This window comes from Muscardinus avellanarius, assembly GCF_963383645.1.
Source record: "Muscardinus avellanarius genome assembly, chromosome: 8".
Classification (NCBI taxonomy): Eukaryota; Metazoa; Chordata; class Mammalia; order Rodentia; family Gliridae; genus Muscardinus; species Muscardinus avellanarius.
Genome location: NC_137794.1, coordinates 58,934,838 through 58,957,224, shown reverse-complemented (window position 1 = coordinate 58,957,224; position 22,387 = coordinate 58,934,838). Strand labels below are relative to the sequence as shown.

Below are 22,387 nucleotides of genomic sequence, written 5' to 3'. Positions count from 1 at the left end.
GAAGCTGAGCCAATATTGTCTACTATTCATAGGAAAAGGGCTTGTTAGGTTTTTAAACATTTTGCACTTTAACAATTATTTTCATTGACTTTGGGAGAGTTATAATTTAGTATCAATTTTTTTTTGTTTTTAGAAGTTAAAATTTTTTGGCTTAAATTCAAATATCTAAAGTAATAGTGCCCAGTTCAGTAGTCACATGTGGCTATTTGGATTAGGTTAATTATAATTAAAATAAAAAATCCATTCCTTAGCTGTACTAGCTACATTTCAGAGTTCTTAGACACGTCTGTCTGCCCTTGATACAGTGCTGCTTGAGAGGCTTTCCAGGTTAACACAGTTTCTATCATGTAGTGCCTTAGAGGGTCAGTGAGCTTATCACAGTTTAATTTGATCAACCAGTATTATTGTCACATGCCTACTTATTTTCTCTTTAAAGCTTAACTTTTTTTATAAGAATTAAAATTCTGATAATTGTGTCTTTTGTTTCTCTGGTTTTAATTGTTTTTCTTTTTTTCTTTCTTCCAGACAGTGCAGTGCTTGCTAGACAGTGGTGCTGATATTAATAGGCCAAATGTATCAGGAGCCACTCCATTGTACTTTGCTTGCAGGTATGAGAGTTTGTATTTTTGTGTTCACCCATTAAATGTTGTGAATCTACAATGTTTCCCAGTACAAATATTTCTGTATATTTTCTAGCTCCCTCTTGCTTGCCCACATTTGCTATGCTTTAAAAAATATATAAATAGCATTATGATTGGTCACATAACTATATAATGGAAAGTATTTTCTATTATATTTAATTGCCAGTGGTTTTATGTTACAGATATGAACTTTAGATTAATTTGATAATTTCAGTTTTAAGACAAATCAATAATTCAGTAATCTCTGTAGGTCATTATATTAAGTAACCAGGTATTCTTTTGGGATAAACTATTGAAGTACGTCTTGGTCCACAGCTATGTTTTTTTTGTGTAATTATTCTGTGTTTATAATTATTAAAAATTATTAAATCAGTCTTGTTAGATACTAAGGTATATATTAATTTTGTACTGCTTTGTTGGTTCTTTTTTTGAATTATATATTTTTTCCACTTATTCATTCATGCATACAGCAAACATTTAGCTAGTACTCACTATGCCATTCATTGTTATTGGCAATGGTGATATAGTAAGAAGTAGGGGCTGGAATTGTAGCTCGGTGATTTTTTGTCTAGCCTGTACAAAGCCTTGGGTTCTATCTCCAGAATTACAAAACAAAACAAGAAACCCACTCCCTTTGCTGCACAGAATCTTTTTCATTTAATGCCATCTCATTTATTGATTCTCATTTTTATTTCCTGAGCTTTGATGATCTTATCAAGGAAGTTTCCAAAACTTCTATATGTTGGTGAGTTGGTCCTTTGCCCTCTTCTAGTAATTGCAAAGTCTCCAATCTCTAGGTCTTTGATCCATCTTGAGTTGATTCTTGTGCAGGGTAAGAGATTGGGATCTAATTTTATTCTTCTACATATGGATAAACAATTTTCCCAGCACTATTTTTGGAAAAGATATCTATTCTCTAGCATATGCTTTTGGTATCTTCATAAAAATCCAACTCTTTATAAGTCTTAGGCAAAGGAAACAATCAGGAAAGAGTCTAAAGAGAGAGTGTGTAAAATGGGAGAAAATCTTTGACTGCTGCTTCTTTGATAGAGGACAAATATTTAGAATATACAAAGCTTAAAAACAATGCTAAAAATTATTAAAATGAGCAGTTGAACTGAATAGACATGTTTCAAAAGAAGAAATACAAATGGCCAGTAAATATATGTTCAACATCATTGGCAATCATGGGAACACAAATCCAAACTACACTGAGATTCCCTCTACCTCTAATTAGAATGGCAATTGTCAAGAATACAAACAATAAGTAAGTGTTAGTGAGGATGTGGGGAAATAGGAAATCTTATACACTATTGGTGGATTTGCAAATTAGTATAGTTGCTGTGGAGGTCAATATTAAGGTTCCTCAGAAGACTGGGAAGGGAACCACTATATGACCCAGTTATACCACTCCTGATATCTTCCCCAAAGGAACTGAAATCAGAATACTATAATTGTAAGTGCATATCCATGATTATAGCAGCACAGTTCACAGTAGCCGAATTATAGAACCAGCCATGCTATCTGTCAATAGAGGAATAGATTACAAAAGTGTGGTGTACACACACAATGGAATTTTATTCACTCATAAAGAAAAGCAAAATTATGTCATTTGCAGGAAAATGGATGGAAGTAGAGTATATTATGCTGAGTGAGATTAGTCAGTCTCAGAAAATGAAGGGTCATATGTGGAAGCTAGAGAGAAATTAGGTAACAAAAAAGAGTTCAGATAAATGAGAGATACTAGTAGAAGAGGGGAAAGGGATTTGGGGAAGGAGGTAGGAGGGGAGAAAATACTCAGTAATTGAAGTAGTTCAAATAATGCTGTTTCTATATATGAAGTTATCGATACCAATCTCAATAATATGTATAGGATGGAACAGGGTTGGATCTGAAGGAAAAAACATCATGTGCTGTGTGCATGTATATTTATATCATTCTGAATCTAATTATGTTGTATAATTATACTTCATCAGTGAAAGTATATTAAAAATTAATTACCTAAGAAATAATATAATTATCATTTACATGTGCACACATGCACCGGTATACATTCTCATTCTCTCTCTCTCTCTCTCTCTCTCTCTCTCTCTCTCTCTCTCTCTGTCACACACACACATGCTTAGATAAATGTAATTTGTGCTTAGTAGCAGTACACAAAACACTATAGTGATTCTTTTTTAAATTTTTATTATAATCCTCCCTTGGTATCCTTGAGTATTTGTTCTAGGATGCCTCCATGGATACCAAAATTCTCTAACACTCAGGTTCCTTATAATAATTAGCATAGTATTTAACGTATACACATCCTCTTGTATACTTTAAATAATCTCTAGGTTACTTGTCATACCTAATTAAATATAAGTGCTGGGTAAATAGTTGGTGTATTATATCATTTAGAGAATAATGACAAGAAAAAAAAGTCTGTATATGTTCAGTGCACGTGCAACTGAACATATACAGACTTTTTTTTTTTTTGTAGGCCTGGCTACATTTTGGGTCTGTGGTTGGTTGAATCCATGGGTATGGAACTTATAGATAAGGAGAATTGACTGTATGTGAATTGTAATATTTATTTAGGCTTTTATATTTATATTTAGAGATCTCTGGAATTTTTTTCCCCCTCTTTTGTATCACTTGCTGGAGGTTTGTTTTAGACCTTTCTTCTTGTTTAGCTTCTTATTGGGGTCTCTGATTTTCTTTTCCTACTTCTGAGCTACACTCCCATTTTTTATTATTTATTTTTTATACTCTATTCTTTTTTTTTTTTTTTTTTTGGTGGTACTGGGGTTCCTGGAAGCCCTTCTATATCCGAGCTACACTCCCAGACCTATTTTTTTATTTTTGGAAACAAGGTCTCTTAAGCCAGTGCGGCTGGCTTCGAACCTGCGCGATCCTCCTGTCTTCGCCTTCCAAGCGCGGGGATTACAAGCGTGCGCCACCACGCCCGGCAATTATACTCTTCTTAATATTGCTGCTTCACTGTAATTTTTTAGGAAGCAATTTCTCACAAGGCTTTCTTAAATTTTCTATGACAGTTTCATAGTCATTTCCTTTGTAGCATTTTATAACATAATTGTTTATCTGCTTGTTTATAGTCTATCTCTCCTACTTCAGTCAAATAAGAATTATGTTTATTTTCCCCACTTTGTATCTAATGTGTGGTACAGTATTTTGTACTTAAATGCTTAGCAGTTGTTTTTGAATGAATGAATCACTGCAGTTACATGTTTGAAAAATATACAAAACAATGACATTTATGTAGTCAATGAAATACAGGTATGTTAGTGTGTTTTGCATTCTCATAGTTAGTCTGGGCATAGGAATGTGGTAAAAGGATTATTTTTAGAAGTACATTCTGCTCTTATTGTATTTTTTTTTCTTCTGGTGCTGAGAATTGAACCCAGGCCTGTGCACGCTAAGCCATCATTAAGTTTTAAACTATTAAACATTAGCCCTCTTTGAACAAGGTATTTAAGCTAATCTGGAATGAGAAGTAAAACAAGAAAATAAATTCATCACTGTAGAAGAATGGTAAATATGGTCCATGGTTCATTTGAAGGCAGACTGTGTGTTTGTGTGTGTGTGTGTACATATACACTGAGGATTTAACCCAGGAGCATTTTATTTCAGGGCTACACCCCCAGCCTTATTTATTTATTTATTTATTTATTTATTTATTTATTTATTTATTTGGTGGTACTGGGGATGGAACCCTTCTACCTCTGGACTATACTCCCAGACTTATTTTATATTTTATTTGGAAACAGAGTCTCTTAAGCCAGCGAGGCTGGCTTCAAACCTGCACTATCCTCCTGTCTCTACCTCACAAGCTGAGAAGAATGTGTATTCAGCTGTTGCTGGTTGAAATATTCTGTATATACCCATTAGGTCCATTTGCTTTAAATTGTTTTTTAGGTCTGAAGAGTCTTTACTCATCTTTTGTCTTGAAGATAAATCTAGGGGTGTGAGTGGTATGTTGAAGTCTCCCAATATTATTGTATTTGGGCCTGCTTGAGACCTGATGTCCTGAAGCGTTTGTCTTACAAATATGGGTACATCTACATTTGGACCATAAATGTTTACTATCATCATGTCTTCTTGCTGGATTGTTCCTTTTATTAATAAGAAGTGGCCTGCTGCTGAGCATGGTGGTTTAAATTTGTAATCCCAGTATTTGTAATCCCAGCCTTAGACAGGAGGATCCAGGTTTGTGGCCAGCCTCAGCTACTTAGTGAGGCCCTCTGCAACTTAGTGAGACCCTGTTTCAATATAAAGAATAAAAAATAGGCCTGGGGGTGTAGCTCGGAGGTATAATGACTCTGGTTCAATCTCCAGTACTGTTAAAAAAAAAAAAAAAGAAGTGACCTATTTTCTCTTTTCTGATATGTTTTAGCTCAAACTCTGTTTTATTAGATATCAGCAATTGCTATCTCTGCTTATTTTTTGATCTTTATTTGTATGGTATATCTTTTTCCATCCTTTTACCTTTAGCCTGCATATATCTTTGACTGTAAGGTGAGTTTCTTACAAGCAGCATGTAGTGGATTATAATTTTTTTTAGATCTACATTGCCAGTCTCTCTGTGTGTGTGTTTTGTGGTACTGGGGGTGGAACCCAGAGGCTTTCTACCTCCGGGCTATACTCCCAGACCTATTTTATATTTTATTTGGAAACAGGGTCTTGCTAAGTTGCTGAGAGCCCCACTAAGTAGCTGAGGCTGGCTTTGAACCTATGCTACACCCCAAAATATGTTAATTGATTATCTGCATCTGGGATCTCTTGAAGGCCTAAGGTCTAGCAGGAAGGGAATGTGTGCAGGAAGCCGCAATGCTGGCAGCTGCCAGCTCTTCTGTGTAGACTGACCCAGATAGGATTGCACTGGTCTCTGTTGTCTGTTTCCCAAGTGAGACCCATGGAGCACTTTATAGGTCTCTTTATTCTGGTTCTGGTCCTGCTGCTTTTCAGCATTTATTTTGTTGTTGTTGAGTTATTTACTGCTTTTCTTCCCTTGTCGAGAAGTAGCCTTCTCAGTGGTTGAGTTGCAGATCTCAGTGCCCTAGAATTCTGTTCTCCCACTATAAGTTGCCATCTTGAGTCCTCCAGGATATTTTTTAAAAAGAGTTTTATTCTAGCCAGGTGTGGTGGTGCATGTTTGTAATCCCAGCATTTGGGAGGCTGAGATAGGAGGGTCGCGGTTCAAGGCCAGCCTCAGCTACTACTTAGTGAGGCCATTTGCAACTCAAGTGAGACCCTCTTTCAAAATAAAGAATAAAAAATAGGGCTGGGGGTGTAGCTCAGAGGTAGAAAGCCCCTAGGTACCATCTTCAGTACCGCAAAAAAAAGTTTCATTCTAGTTGGTTATCAAGTATTTTTTATACAGTGCCATTTTTCTTGAATAAAATGAGTATCACCGTTTCTGTTTTATTTTTAAAATTTATAAGAAATATGTGTAGTCTTTCTCTTTGAAATGGCATGCCTCTTTAGGTAATGTTATTGTGGAAAGAGTATTGGCTAAGAATTCAGAGGCCTGGGTTCTAGGGTTGTTTGTTATTTTTTTGTAGTACTGAGAATTGAACCCAGGGGCATTCTACTTCCAAGCGACAACCCCAGCCCTATTTTATTAATTTTTACTTTTATTTATTTATTTTTGTGTGGTACTGGGGATGGAACCCATGGGCATTCTACCTCTGAGCTATACCCCAAATCCTATTTTTTATTTTTTATTTTGAAACAGGGTCTCACTGAGTTGCAAAGGGCCTCGCTAAGTGGTAGCTGAGGCTGACCATGAACCCGCATCCTCCTGTCTCAGCCTCCCAAATGCTGGGATTACAAGCATGTGCCACAGCACCCAGCTCCTATTTTATTTTTATTTTGAAACAGGGTCTCTAAGATGCAGAGGGCTTCACTAAAGTAGCTGATTGCTGGCTGTGAAACTGTGATCCTCCTCTCTTGGCCTCCCAAGTACTGGGATTACAAGTGTGGGCCACCACTCGTGGCCCTGGTTCTAGTTTTCCCTGTGCTTAGTTTGGTTGTTTTTCTCATCTGCAACCAAAAGTTTTATATTAGATGACCTTCAAAATATATGAGTTCTTTGTGGATTTCTTAAAGTCAGCCTTAAATTTTAATGTCTCTGTATTGTAATTTTTAAAAAATTGCCTTTGTCTAGAGTCAGATGAGGTCATTATATAACAATACCTAGAGTTTAGTGGTTGCTACCTCCAAAGTAGCTTGGTCCTAACTGAAAGAGTGGTAGTTATTAATTTTATTTCTACAAGAAAGAGAGCAATCAAAGAAAGGCATGTTGATAGGAAAGTTATTTTAGGGTAGATTGAATAGCTGTCCACAGAGGCCAAACTTAGTAGGTAGATAAAATGAAGATTAAAAGTTAGTTTTTGCTCGTAACTCGTATTTATGTTCCTCCATTTAGTTCTTACTTGATACTTTTCTCCTTTCCTTTTAAAAAATCAGTTAGTTAATTTATTTTTACTTTTGCAGTACTAGAGATTGAAGCCCAGATTATTCTACTACTGAGCTATACCCTAGGCCCTTTAATTTTTTTATTTTGAGACAAGGTCTTACTTGCTGAGATCCTCCTCCCTCAACCTCCCAAGTAGCTGGGATTCTAAGCATACACCACCATACCCAGGCATTTTTTTTAAACAAAGTACTTAAGTGCCATAGATATAATTATCTTCTAACTATTTAAGTTCTTTTGGACTAAGAAGTCTAGAAACTTGGATGTGTGTGGTAGAAAGGAACTCAGACTAGAGTTAAGAAAGGGATTAGGATGTAAATGGAAGGAAAAATGTTAACCAGAAGTCTGAGAAACACTTACTTCAAAATGTCATGATATATTACAGGTAAGATGACCTAAATTTAATTTTAAAATGTAATAGATCACTTTATTTTGGTATTGGATATTAAACCCAGCAGTGTTTAACCTTTAAGCTATACCCAAGCCCTTTTTATTTTTTATTTTGAGATAGGGTTTTGTTAAGTTGCTGAGGGTCTTGTTAAAATGTTGGCTGGCCTTTAACCTGTGATTCTCTTATTTCAGCCTACCATGTACTGAAATACAGTTGTGGGCCACCATGCTGGCTAATAGATCACTTTCTTATCTATATAGTGAAAGTATGACTTAACATTGTGAAATTTTTTTCTGACTACTGAGGATATACTTTAAACCTTCCTGGCTTAATTGTTTGAATTGTTAATCTTCTGTTTCTTCATATTAACTATCCATAATTCATAGAGAAAGACTTTAAGTAAAAAAAATATTTTTAACTTGATTCTATTTCTATACAGCCATGGCCAAAGAGATACAGCACAGATTCTTCTATTACGGGGAGCCAAATATTTGCCAGATAAAAATGGAGTAACCCCTCTGGATTTGTGTGTACAGGTATGTTTCAACATACATTCTGTTTCAACATATAGTCTTCATGATAGAAATTTAAAATGGAAAATCATTTTTTTCTTAAGTGATAGATAGTATGAGTGCAGAGACTTTATTCTTTGAAGAAGATGATCTTTAAAAGGAACTTTGTTTTTAAACCTGAATAATTTTAAGTCTTTTTTTTCAGGGTGGATATGGAGAGACTTGTGAAGTGTTAATTCAGTATCACCCTAGGCTTTTCCAGACTATTATTCAAATGACACAGAATGAAGACCTCCGAGAAAACATGGTAATATAATTGTTTTAGTAGTTTGTAAATAACCAAGTTTTATTCATGCTTAGCATTTGTGATATTTTACAAATATACTTAATAATTTTATTATTGCAAATATATAATAACAAATTTGCTTATCAGCAAGTGTGAATTACTAGTAGCCCTCTGTATCCATGGGTTCTCCATCCACTGATTCAACCATTGTGGATCAAAAATATTAAAATAATTGTACATGTACTGAACCTGTATAGGCTTTTTTCTTTCTTAAATTCCTTAGAAAAAATGGTATAGTAACTATACAGTATTTATGTTGTACTAGGTATGATAATTCTACAGATGATTTAAAGAATGCATAGGTTATATATAAATACTGTACATTTTATATAAACAATTTGAACATCTATAGATTTTTCTAACCATGTGGATTCTAGAATCAATCTCCTGGGAGACAGAGGGATAATTATATGTAATAATTAATAAACTTTGTGTGAATATTTGGCCCTCTACATCTTCTGTTCTTTGGTTCTTTGTTATCTCCTTTAGATGACTATTCCCTCTAGTTAGAGGAAAAAATTCTGAGGAGGAATATTGTGTTTTGATGAGTAATCATTAGCATATTGGGCTCTGATTTTTTTTTTTTTTTTTTTTTGCGGGTTTGTGGATGGAACCCAGGAGCATTCGATCTCTGAGCTACACCCCCCGCCCTTTTTTTTTTTTTTTTTTTTGAAAAAGGTCTCACAAAGTTGTGGAGGGCCTCACTAAGTAGCCAAAGCTGTCTGTGAACCATGATCCTCCAGTCTCAGCCTTCCAAATGCTGTGATTACAAGCATGTGCCACCATGCCCAGCGAGCTCTGATTTTTTTAATGTTTGCTTTTTGCTTACTGGGGATCAAGCCCAAAGACATACCAAGCCAGTGCCCACTGCTGAGCTGCACCCTGTCCCTGAGAACTGTATTAGCTGCACTCTTAGAAAAATTGTAGAGTTTAAAATTCTTTTTCTTTTAAGTTTCCATACAGATATTTAGTGATTTTTGTTCTATCAGTATTTTTTATTGTTTTTTACTGGGTAATTTTTTGGGGGTGAGGGTACTGGGGATTGAATGCAGGATTGCAGGCTGAATGGCTTTAAGCTATTTGTTTTGCTAATATTTAATTTAAAAAAAATTTTAATTTATTTTAATTTTTTATTTATAAAAAAATTAGTTAAGGCAAGTTCTGGAGCATTTGTCCCAGCAAAGTGAAAACCAATACCTAAAAATTCTAACCAGCCTTGCTGAAGTTGCTACAACAAATGGTCATAAACTGCTTAGGTAAGTGTTGGAGTAAATCAGTAAATTGCAGTGTCTGTTTCATCTTCTGAATAGTTTATTTGGTTAGATGTCTTTTGTCAGTAATAAATGTTATAAAAATTTTCTGACTTATTGTGTGTTGTGTTTAAAAGGACCAGAGTAATCAACTATTACAAAAGAGACTTCACCATCTCCAAAGAAACTTGAGCATACTTAAATGAATTTTGGCATGTGTGTTCGGAATTTTATAAAATGATTACTTAGACTAGTCAGAAAGAAGAATCCAGGAAGTAGTTTAGGAGTCTTAATCACTAATTTCTACCAGTGAGTACAGGTTAATATTTAACCTTTCACTGTATTCCCATGATTCATTATAAAGATCTCCCCCCCTCATCTGTCCTGCTTACTTCAGTTCTTTATTCTTTTCAGAAGATTCTGTGGTTTTAATGGCGTATCACTAAGTTAATGGAAATAATAGATCATATTGTCCTGCATCTACATTTCTTTGTATGTAATTAGGCACTCCAGCTAGGACTAAGGAGCTCTTAAGAATTAGTATTATGCCAGGTGTGGTGGCACATGCTTGTAATCCCCGCGCTTGGGAGGCGGAGACCGGATGATTGCACAGGTTCGAAGCCAGCTGCACTGGCTTAAGAGACCCTGTTTCCAAATAAAAATATAAAGTAGTTCTGGGAGTGCAGCCCAGAGGTAAAAGGGTTCTATCCCTAGTACCACCAAAAAATAAAAAAGTATTATAAAATGTGTTAAAAAATAAAAGTAGTTTTATAGAATAATAGATATAGCATTAGATTCAGTACAAATTTAGCTGAACTTCTAGTTTGTCTTTGAAGAGTAATGACTGGTATTTGTATTGATGGCCAATCTCAATATAAGATGGCATTCTGAAGGGCTTTCTGATCTGTCAAAAAATTTATATTCAAGTATGATTTAATGTTAATTACGCTTGTCATCTTTTTTCTTTATGGAGAGCCATATTTTCTGTATTTATGTGGACTCATAACCGATTATTTAGAGAATAACTCCGATGCAGAGAGTTGATAACTTTTAAGAGTATTCAGTTTGAATGTTCAATATGTGACAGTTGGTTCTTATTCTGGTGGAAAGGAGTTATGGATAGGTTGGCAGAGAGTTTCAGTCTCTTAGTTTGTCCTAAGAACATAAAACATTTATATCATTGTTTTTCTTTGAAATGTTTTCAGAATTCTAGACAACTAATTTAATTCATAAATGTACTTTTGGAAGTGAAAGTTAGATTTTCCCTTGGAGTTGCTTCCTCAAGATGCCAACTGTTGTACAGGGTTAATTTTCTTCACACTTAATGCTTTGATTATTGCTATATTCTGGGTGCTTAAAATTAGTAATCCTTTCATAAGTTGTCCAAATAATGTATACTTATTACCTGTTAAAGAAACCATTCTGTCTCCTATCATGATAGGAAAGGAATTTTAACCTAGTTATATTATGAAATTGATGGCCAGTGAGATTAAATGCATTAAAATAAGTATTTGAAGATATAATTTGTTTTACTACAGCTAATCTCATATTTTAATTTTGATTTTTAGCCTATCTAGCAATTATGATGCTCAAATGAAGAGCCTTTTAAGGATTGTGAGAATATTTTGTCATGTCTTTCGAATTGGTCCCTCTTCACCCAGTAACGGAATCGATATGGGCTACAATGGGAATAAAACTCCAAGAAGCCAGGTGTTCAAGGTTAGAAAAAGATATGATATTGTTAGATGTTAAAGAGATGAATTTGACATGTCATGCATTCATTAGTCAGAAACATCATGAACAGAACGTAAGTTTGGTCCATACCTTTATCACTTTATTAAAGTTAGGCATACATTGCTCCTTTTAGCTGTCTAATCAAGACAGAGTTTAACTGGCAAGCTTTTTATATTTTTCTAAACATATAAAGTTTTTATTCCATTCATATTTTATTTTGAGAGTTGAGATATTTAGTGTTTAATTTTATCGAATTATATGTTTTTAATGTAATATGTAGCACCATTTTAAGATTTCTAACTAGAAAGGAAAGAAAATACTCAGTTTCTCTTAAAATTTATTATTATGTGTATTCATGTATCTGTGTTTTAGATGTAAGGCTACTTTCATTTACTGGGTGTACTAACACCCAGTAAAAAAGTTAATTACTGCCGGGTGTGGTGGCGCATGCTTGTGATCCCTGCGCTTGGGAGGCGGAGACAGGAGGATCGCGCAGGTTCGAATCAGCCGTGCTGGCGTATGAGATCCTGTTTCAAAAATATAAACTAGGTCTGGGAGTGTAGCCCAGAGTTAGAAGGGCTTCCAGGAACCCCAGTACCACCAAAAAAAAAAAAAAAAGTTAATTACTGAGACCACTTCAAGGAAGAATCATTGAGATATTTTCTTAAAATATTTTGTATTGCTTCTTTTGTACAAGCACACATAGATGGAATCTTTGGAAGAATAATTTCATATAAAACCCAAGGCAGAGAAGGGTATGGAAGCACATGCTTGTACTCATGTTCAAAGCCAGCATCAGCTACTTAGGCTCTCTGCAACTTAGCAAGGCCCTGTTTCAAAATAAAAAAATAAGCCAGGCATGGTGGTGCACGCTTGTAATCCCTGCGCTTGGGAGGCTGAAACAGGAGGATCACACGGGTTTGAAGCCAGCCTCAGTTACTTAGTGAGGCTCTCAGCAACTTATACCCTGTTTCCAAATAAAATATAAAAAAATAGGCCTGGGACTGTAGCTCGGGGGATGAAAGCTCCTGGGTTCCATCCTCAGTACCACAAAAGATGAAAAAATAAAAAAAAAAATGAAAGAATAAAGGACTGGAGTATAGCTTGGAGGCAGAAAGACCCTGGATTCCATTCCTAGCGCGCGCACACACGCACGCACGCATGCACACACACACACACACACACACACACACACACACAGTCTGCTTTTATGTGCCACTTCCTTGAAAACTAATTCGATTGATAGTTTCACTGTTTTGTAAAATCTGAAACCCAATTAATAGTTTATGTTAAAAGATTCTGAAGATTTTTGACAGTGGCTTGCAAGCCTTTTTGTACTTTTTAATATTAAAAATAGACATAATAGCCGGGCGTGGTGGCGCACGCTTGTAATCCCTGCGCTTGGGAGGCGGAGACAGGAGGATCGCGCTGGTTCGAAGCCAGCCTCGCTGGCTTAAGAGACTCTGTTTCCACATAAAAATGTTAAAAAATAGGTCTGGGAGTGTAGCCCGTGGGAGTGTATCCCCGAGGTAGAAGGGCTTCCAGGAACCCCAGTACCACCAAAAAAAAAAAAAAAAAAATAGACATAATAGTTTTTTAGAATGGTAACTATCTGTATACATCTGTCCATCTATTTACTTCACTGTCTGTTAAAAATGGTGTTGGAAAGTTTATAGCTATATACATATGTTTATAGCTATATTATGTGTATAGTTCTTTTTTTTCCCCTTGCTGTTGTGCCACCTTCTGGAAGTGAGGAAATATACATCTTCTTTTAATTCAGACTAGTTTTCACTTTGCATTTTCTTCAACAATAATTAGGATTGACAATTTACTGTCACTGTAAAATTTCAGTCTGAATTATTGATCTACTCTTGTCACTGCTGTTTCTAGTGAGTTTTGCTGCTTATTCACATCACATTGTTTTTAATGTGTTCTGGCATGGCTCACTCTCTTAGGACTAACGCGACCCCTGATTTTACTTTCAGTTCATCCTTTCTCTTCATCTATAATGATAAATAGAAAATCAAGGCAAGTATATATATGGTCACTGTACCTAATTTGGTATGAATTATATTCAGTATTGTCTGAGGTGCTTGTTTTAGTTAAAATCTGAACCTGCAACCTTCTTGCTAATGATACCAGAAAATAAGTGCTAAGGCATTTGATAAGTGGTGATTAAATGCCTCTCTATAAGCATTTCAATGCTTGATTTAAATGTTTTTTAAAATTTTTTCTTAGTACTAGGGATTAAAACCAGAAATACTCCATCACTGAGCTATATTCTCAACTCTTCCTATTTTTATTTTGAGACAGGGTCTCATCAACTTGCTGATATCATACGTTTTCAAATTTTTGATCTTCCTGCTTCAGCCTCCCAAGTAACTGGGATTATAGGCATGTATTACCGAGTCTGGCTAAATGTCAGTTTTCTAACTGGGCAGTCAGTATAGACATACAGGGTAGAAGAGGCTATCAATGTCCTTTTTTAAATTTTGTATGGACTCCAGGCTTTTTTTTTTTTTTTTTTTTTTTGGTACTAGAGACTGAACCCAGGAGCATTCTACCTCTGAGCTATACCTCCAGCCTGATTTTTTATTTTGAAACAGGGTCTCACTAGGTTGTGCAGGGCCTCACTAAGTAGCTGAGGCTGGCCGTGAACCTGCAATCCTCCTATCTAAGCCGCTCAAGTATTGGGATTACAAGTGTGTGCCACCATGCCTGGCTCAGGCTTTGTTTTTAGTTGTATATCTATGATAGATATATATCTATCCATCTATCCATCTGTCTGTCCACTTCTTTGTTTCCATTTTATTTTGTTAGTATTTTTATTTTTAAGGATATTTTTCTATATCATTGACAAATACTCTTGCTTCTTTGACCATTTTTCTTTTAATTTTTGAACTTGTTATTTCAAAAAACACCTAACACCTAATTCTTTTAAACAGTAACAAGTATTAATTAACTCTTAAGAAATTTATTAGTTTCTTTCCATACAACTTTATGAAGATGGCAGAATGATCTGCCTCATTAACAGGATAAAAGTAAAACTGTACATTGCTATCCATACACATAAGGTTTCCTGTTCATTGTAGGGTGATTAAAGTTATAAAAATTTTTACTGTTCACTGAATTGCTGCAATGTTAGACTAGAAATACCATTTTAACTTTTACCACATTTCGTCTTAGGTAGTGGTTGAACTTTACTTTCCCTTTCATTAGGTACTCTAAAATGTCACTTTATTGTTAGGATTAACTAATAGGTCTTTCATTAAGAATGAATGGGTTTATAGGCCATGTGTTTTTAGTAGGTGAAATTGTTTAACATCCTGTTATTAGTCTTCTGATTTATTTTAGAAGTCCTTTAAGTTAATTTTAACACTTAATCATTTTTTCAGTGTTATGAGATTTTTATCTAGCACCTTTGGAACTTTGGAGTATTTGAAGGTATGAGTTTAGGGAAGATAGTTTAGGCTTTTTAAATTTGTTTGTTTGGTGGTACTGAGGATTGAACCCAGGGGTGGTCTACCCCTATTCTTTTTTATTATTTGTTTTGAAACAGGGTCTTGCTAGATTGGTAAGAGTATCACTACCTTGCTGAGGTTGTCCTTGAACCTGCAATTCTCCTGTCTCAGACTTCCCAAGTATTAGGATTATAGGCATACACCACCTCACCTCTCTGGCTTTTTTTTTTTTTTTTGTACTGGGGATGGAACCCAGAGGTCTTCTAACTCTGAGCTATACTCCCAGACCTATTTTATATTTTTATTTGGAAACGGGGTCTCACTAAGTAGCTGAGGCTGTCTTTGAACCTGCGATCCTTTCATCTTAGCTTCCCAAGTACAGAGATTACATGGTGTGCCACAATGCCCAGCTGGCATTTTGAATCCTAATATACCTTTTTTGTCTTTTGATAGTTTCATAAAATTGTTGGAAAATTCAGAAGCCAAGAAAATTTGAGAAATATAGCATTAAGATCTTCTTTTGGGGGGAGGTTATGGCATTTGACATTATCAAGTTGCAAAGATGTCAAAGTACTTAAATAAATGAACCTAAGTTGGTAATGCTTTTCTTTTTTTGGTGGTACTGGGGTTCCTGAAAACCCTTTTACTTCTGGGCTACACTCCCAGACACCTATTTTTTATATTTTTATTTGGAAACAGGGTCTCTTAAGCCAGCAAGGCTGGCTTCGAACCTACGCGATCCTTCTGTCTCTGCCTCCTAAGCGCAGGGATTACAAGTGTGCACCACCACACCCGGCTGGTAATGTTTTTCTATCAAAATTCCATCTTACTTCAGCACATCTTGAATATTTAAGGAATTACCCAGTAAGTTTGGAATTATATATTATAGTTTGAAATGTAACTAAAATGTTTATAAATCATACATGATTGACCTGTTATTGTTACTTTGCATAGAAGCTTAATCTTGTGGTGAGATGATTTGATAATATGAAGTAAAGCAGTATTTTCACAGTATCTAGTATTTTTCATAGTATGGACTCATTTTTCAGCAACAGCTGTTATGTATAATGTTTTCTACCCTATTTCAAGTATTTTTAATTTAGGAATATTAAAAGCACCAAAGATATGCAATTGTTTGTTTATTTATTTATTTTTATGATGCTGGAGTTGAAACCTGGCCTTGCACATAGGAGGGGCAAGTGCTTTGTGTGACTGAGCTACAACCCCCGCAATAGTTTAATTTCGAAACCTTATTTTAATTGTTTTGTCTGTGGCTACTGCCACACATAGAAATTAAAGTTATTTTCGTTTGTGATTGATGAATTAATTTTCTGAATAGATCTTCAGAGAGATCTTTTTGCCTGGCATAGTAGCACATGTCTGTTAACCCCAGTACTTGGGAGGCTGAGACAGAAGAATTGCCAATTCAAAGACAGCTTTAGAAACATAGACTCTCAGCAGCCTACCAAGACCCTGTTTCAAAACAAAAATAAAAAGGACTGGGATGTACGGTGGAGGTAGAATTGTCTGGGTTCAATCCCCAATACCATACACACAAAAAAAAGAAAGACAATTTCCTAGATAAAGTCACCTCAGATTTGGGATTTGGTTTTAGTGCATGTGTTATTGAAGAAAGAAAAAGTGATTTAAAAGGCACAAAATGGCGCACTTTTTCACTTTCTTCTAATTCTTTGCTGTAGTCCTTTATTGAAAACTAGCCTTTACTGTCTTTGTCACTGTCATTTTCACACAGATCCATTTTTCCTTTGATGTTATTTTTGAATTATTCAAAGTTTATCTTTAATTTTTATACCTTGTCAGTATTTGAAAATGGGATTGTAACAGGTTTAGAATCCATGCTTATTTGTGTGATCAGCATATATAATTTTTTTTTTGTCTCGGGCTTCATCTTTATCCAGTGTGTTGATTATCTAGGTTTTATTACCATTTAGAGAGCAATTATTCCTTTTTCTTTGCTTCAAGTAGTTTTACATGATCACCTATGTTGTAAGTTCATTTTTTATGTAAAGCTAAGTAGTTTGCAAACATAAAGTTCTTTTTCATCTTCTACAGCAAGCTTAATGTTTTGTGCATGAAAAGAAACTATAGGTTCATACTTGGTTTGTGATGAGAATACTAAGATATTTTCAGTAAAGGTATCATACCATCATTTACGGCATCTGGTACTTCAAGCCATTCCTTAAGCAGCAGGGATCCTGACTGTTGTGCCTGACTATGGAAAAGCCCTCTGTGTGAGTGAGAGGGGTACTCTTTTCAACCTCTAGAATATAATTAGTTTCTCTTATGAAAAGAAAAAAACTGCTTTCCTGTTTCCCTAGTGCATTTCTGTTGAGTGAGTGAACTGGTTTTTGTTGATCATAGTATGATAGTTTGATTATTTGTTTTATTTTTGCTTTTTGGTCTAATGTGTAAAAGAAAAACTGTGGTGATTTAATTATTTGGAAAATTCAATAGTTAACCTATTTTCAGAAAGATATTGTTATAGACATCTAAGGAAAAGCTGAAGATTCAGTGAAGGTAATGTTAGATAATAATTGGGAAGAATTTCCTGGTAAAACAGGTTATTTAAATATTTTCTAAGGATCCAAATATGCTTGTATGATCTCTTTCTGTAGTGGTTTCTAAAAGTTAAATTTCTGAAAGTATTTTAAGGATTGATCTTTCTGAAGCACAGTCTAGTTTTTACTAGTCTGCGATCATAAGATTCACAAAGTAATATTTTTTTATATTCATTTACAGAAAGCTCATCATTCTCAATAGGAATGTTTAACATAGTGTCTAAAATGAGGAATGTTTAAAATAGTGTTTAAGAGCCGGGCGTGGTGGCTCACGCTTTTAATCCCAGCATTTGGGAGGCTGAGACCAGAGGATCGCAGTTTGCGGACAGCCTCAGCTACTTAGTGAGGCCCTCTGCAACTCAGTGAGACCTGGTTTCAAAATAAAGAATAAAAAATTGGGCAGGGGGTGTAGCTCGGAGGTCGAATGCCTCTGGGTTCCATTCCCAGACCCGCAAAAAATAATAAATAAATAAATAAAATAAAATAGTGTTTAAAATGAGGACTGTTTAGCCTCTACTCCTTTTTGAATTGTTGACCTTTATTTGAGATAAAAATATTCTAGGAGGTCTTTTAATGAAGTAGTTGGGCATTTATATTTCTGCTGGTTTGAAAACCAGTTACCATGTTTATATTTTACCTTCTTATCCAGTTCTGTTGTACATTTGTGATAATTTTTTTGTGTGTTTGTTGGTGGTACTGTGGTTCCTGGAAACCCTTCTACCTCCGGGCTACACTCCCAGACCTATTTGTATATATATTTTTTATTTGGAAACGGGGTCTCTTAAGCCAGCACGGCTGGCTTCGAACCTGTGCGATTCTCCTGTCTCCGCCTCCCAAGTGCGGGGATTATAAGCATGCACCACCACGCCTGGCATTTGTGATACAATTTAAGAAATAAAATGTTATTTGCTATTACTTCATATAAGACATTTTATTATTCTCAGTAGATATATTTAAAATTCTAGAAAAATAGAGCCAGGCATGGTAGCGCATGCTTCTAATACCAGCACTTGGGAGGCTGAGACAGGAGGTTCGCACAGGTTTGAAGCCAGCCTCAGATACTTAGTAAGGCTCTCAGCAACTTAGTAAGACCCTGTTTCCAAATAAAGTATAAAATAGGTCTGAGGGTATACCTGGAGGTAGAAAGCCCCTGGTTCCACCCCCAGTAACACACACACACACACACACACACACACACACACACACACAAAATTCTAGAAAAATATGTTTAAGTTTTTTAGTTGTTTATCTTTATTTGGAATTAAGACTCTGCTAGGGCCTGGGAGAGTAGCTGAGCAGTAATGTGTGCATAGTGTGCACAAGGCCCTGAATTTGATCCCCAGTTACATAAGAAAAAACAACACAACTTGCTAATGAATATTTTGATGGACGTTTGGTAATTATATTTTTTGTTTTAAAAAATTACCAATGATTAGAGATTAATTATATGTGCAAGCATATATTGTATATGTGTTATTAAACATATAAATATTGTCACATTTTAAAATTTTGCCATAAATTATCAAAATTATAGAAATACAAAATGGGATATTTTAAACTAAACTGTTAATTAGACTCTGGGAATTTTAATAGTTTTAGCCCATTTTGTTGTGCTGTCCCAGATGTGGAACCCTATAAAAACCTAAATATATATTACATAATCATATCACATATAATTATATAATATTGATATTTTTATATAATTGTTAGTATAATATGTAAGCTCTAGATTACAATTTTGTATCTATTTAAATGCACCTGTGTCAGTTTCATTGACATAATTGCAGAATTGGAAACAGAATTTAATCACTAATTGAAAAAAATTTTTTTTACTTTTTTGAGAATTGTTGACATTGCCCCTATGATAAATGTTAGAAGATTTTAAAAGTATAGTTTAAAAACTAAATGTTTAAAAATTAAAAGAGGAAAGATTACTTATGGCACTTTTGGTTAGATTTTGATTTTCTCTTTATTCACAGGAATCCATACATGCAAATTAAATTTTTGCTATAAATGAAGAAATTATCATTTATATGACTTTTTTCACTTTAAGCATCATATCAAAGTAACTTGGGAAAACAAGTATCTAGAGTGAATTTTCTTTTGTACTATATGTCTGACTGGGATTTTTTTTTTAATCATATAGTTTGAGTGATGTTTAAAAACATTTCATTTTCTTTTAGCCTCTGGAATTGCTTTGGCACTCATTAGATGAATGGCTAGTTTTAATAGCTACAGAATTGATGAAAAACAGAAAGGACTCTACAGATATCACTTCTATTTTACTGAAACAAAAAGGCCAAGATCAAGATGGTACTTCCATTCCACCATTTGAACCTCCAGGACCTGGGAGCTATGAAAATTTATCCAGTGGCACAGGGGAATCTAAACCAGATGCTCTTGCAGGGAAACAGGAAGCCAATGCAGATTGTCAGGATGTTATTTCTATGACAGCCAACCGGCTAAGTGCTGTCATTCAAGCTTTTTACATGTGCTGTTCTTGTCAGATGCCTCCAGGGTAAGAAGGGTTTGACTTATTACTTTTTTTTTTTTTATAAATGAAGAAAAGCTATGCTATTTTTGTAATTTCAGTAACAATTTGTTGGTTTAGGTTCTTGTCTGATCTTTAGAATGGTAATTATACTAATCTAGATCTAGTACAAAAATTTTTAAATTTTGGAGAAAGTGATAAATTATGTCTATAGTGAATATAGAATAGTGACTGTTACCTTGTTAAGATTTCTTAATTAAGTATTTGAAATATGTAAAGCAGAGATGTTAAAAACTTCAAGATCTTTAAGTCACTTGTTTCTATCACCTGTTGGTGAGAGGTTATATAAGTTGTTTCATTTTGCAAATTGACTAGGCATAGCTCCATTTTCTAAAATTTTAAGAGGATCCAATTTCCCTGTGTTGGTTTAGAAACCAGTCCAGTTTGGTTGCTATACTGCATTACCAACTTTTATCTGTGTAATTTGATTTTTGCTTTACTCTCCCCCTACCCCCAGAATGACTTCTCCTCGCTTCATTGAATTTGTCTGCAAGCATGATGAAGTTTTAAAATGCTTTGTTAACAGGTAAGGTTTTCTGGGATTTGTAGACTGCCCTGGCAGCCTTTCCTCTCTGTATACAATTTCATCTAAACAGAAAAAAAAATGTTATTTCTGTTACTTTTAAAAATGTGCTCAAGCTGGGTGTGGTGGTACACACTGTAATCCCAGTACTTGGGAGGCTGAAACAGGAGGTCCCTGGGTTTGAGGGCAGCCTCAGTAACTTAGTGAGACCTTCTTTCAAAACAAAAAATAAAACAGGACTGAGCGTATACCTCAGAGTTGTAGAATGTCCCTGGGTTACATTCCAAGTACAAAAAAAAAGTACTCAATAACAAATGAAAGCATAATAGGTGGAGATTAATATATATTTTTCCTTTATTTCAGTGTCTCTATGTCTGATTTTTATTTCACTTATTGGTACTTATCTTTTCTGTCCACTTAAGCAAAATCTCTTTTTCTTTTAGAAATCCCAAAATTATATTTGACCACTTTCACTTTCTCCTTGAATGTCCTGAGTTGATGTCAAGATTCATGCATATCATAAAAGCACAGGTAGAAATTTTCTTCATCTTGTTTTTAGTCTATCTAATGAAATTAATTTTAAAAATATAAATATCATTTAGTATAATATTTGCTATACATAAAGCCTCCAACAAGTAAGAGGGATGGAATTACATGTAATTTCTTTAATATGAGGAGTAAACTTCTTTTGTGCCTACTATGTGCAAAGACAACAGAATACGTTGCCACATTCACGAAGTGAGTTTTATGGAATATTAGTCCTATGAGGCAGATGGCCTTTGAGAAAAGAATTTTATCCCCATATAAACTTGGGAAATATGCCCCTTTTGGAAATTTATAAAACACACCAGCAGCCTATTAAAGGCCTTGAAAAATTCTTTGGTAAATATACTGATTTGGCATTGCTAATCCTCCAAACTTATTTGATCTGGTAACCTTTCAATTATGAGGATTATGCGAGATATTCCACATATCTCATACTTTGTGAAGCATGTTAGGGCAAAGCTTGTTTTGTTCCTTACCAATTACATGACTTTAGGCATACTTCTTAACATCCTCCAGCCTTGATTGTCTTCATCAGGAGATAATAATACCAATTTCATAGGAATATTGTGAAGAATAAAGTGTGAAGAGTGACTGGTGTATAGGCTCAATAAATGGTAGTTGGTAGTCATTTTGGAAATAGAAATCCTACTTCTTTTCTCCAAGAAGATCCTAATTCAGGATCCTAATTCAGCAGAGGAGATAATAAATATACCAATAAACTAGAATTATAGTATTAACTGATTCTTTAGGAACTTAAAGGAGGAAGATACTGATTTTGGTTGTGAATAGTGAAGGGAAATTTCAGAGGAGGTAGATTTTAAGTGACTTTGAAAAGACAGGAAAAAAAAGTAACATTTCAATGGGGATAAAGGGGAGGATAAATGTTCTAGTAAGGTATGGGCTTATGCAGATGGAAAAGTGTATCGAACTGTAGTGATTATGTTAGACATTTCATGTGAGAAGTGAGAAACAGTTATATAAATGTAGATTGGGGTCATATTGTCGTATTCTATTGAGCCTTGATTGCCAGATTGAAGAATCTTACTTACTTGCTAGGTTTTTAGGAGGCACTGATAACTTTGCTTTGGGAAAATGACATAATCTGGCAAAGTCTAATAATTTATTAGATGTGTAGGATAGACTGCAGGCTATGGTTTGGTTTGTAATCATAAGATGACAAACAACGTAAGTGATTTTAATGTTTTTAGGGCATGATCCTTTCAGTAGTAAAACTAAGAATTCATTTTTGTAAATGTATGCACAGGGATCTTTTTTTTTTTTTTCCTCGCAGGTCTGGGGGTGGAACCCAGAGGCATTTGACCTCCGAGCTACACCCCCCAGCCCTATTTTTATTCTTTATTTTGAAACAGGG

The 22,387-nt window shown here is 34.8% G+C and overlaps 1 protein-coding gene across 5 annotated transcripts in view; it reads left to right on the top strand.

The window, feature by feature from the left end:
• Positions 1–22,387, top strand: part of HACE1 (HECT domain and ankyrin repeat containing E3 ubiquitin protein ligase 1) — a gene marked incomplete at both ends in the record, with an annotated part of 91,976 nt that overhangs the window by 38,649 nt on the left and 30,940 nt on the right. For 3 of the 5 annotated variants that reach the window (XM_080700201.1, XM_080700203.1, XM_080700202.1), the window contains 7 exons: positions 7,950–8,046; positions 8,228–8,329; positions 9,518–9,624; positions 11,187–11,337; positions 19,579–19,913; positions 20,404–20,472; positions 20,913–21,000. In XM_080700201.1, the coding sequence (XP_080556327.1) occupies positions 7,950–8,046; positions 8,228–8,329; positions 9,518–9,624; positions 11,187–11,337; positions 19,579–19,913; positions 20,404–20,472; positions 20,913–21,000 (949 nt within the window). Of the gene's footprint in view, positions 1–525; positions 609–7,949; positions 8,047–8,227; positions 8,330–9,517; positions 9,625–11,186; positions 11,338–19,578; positions 19,914–20,403; positions 20,473–20,912; positions 21,001–22,387 lie in introns of all 5 variants that reach the window. The other 2 variants (XM_080700200.1, XM_080700199.1) reach the window with 1 other exon arrangement.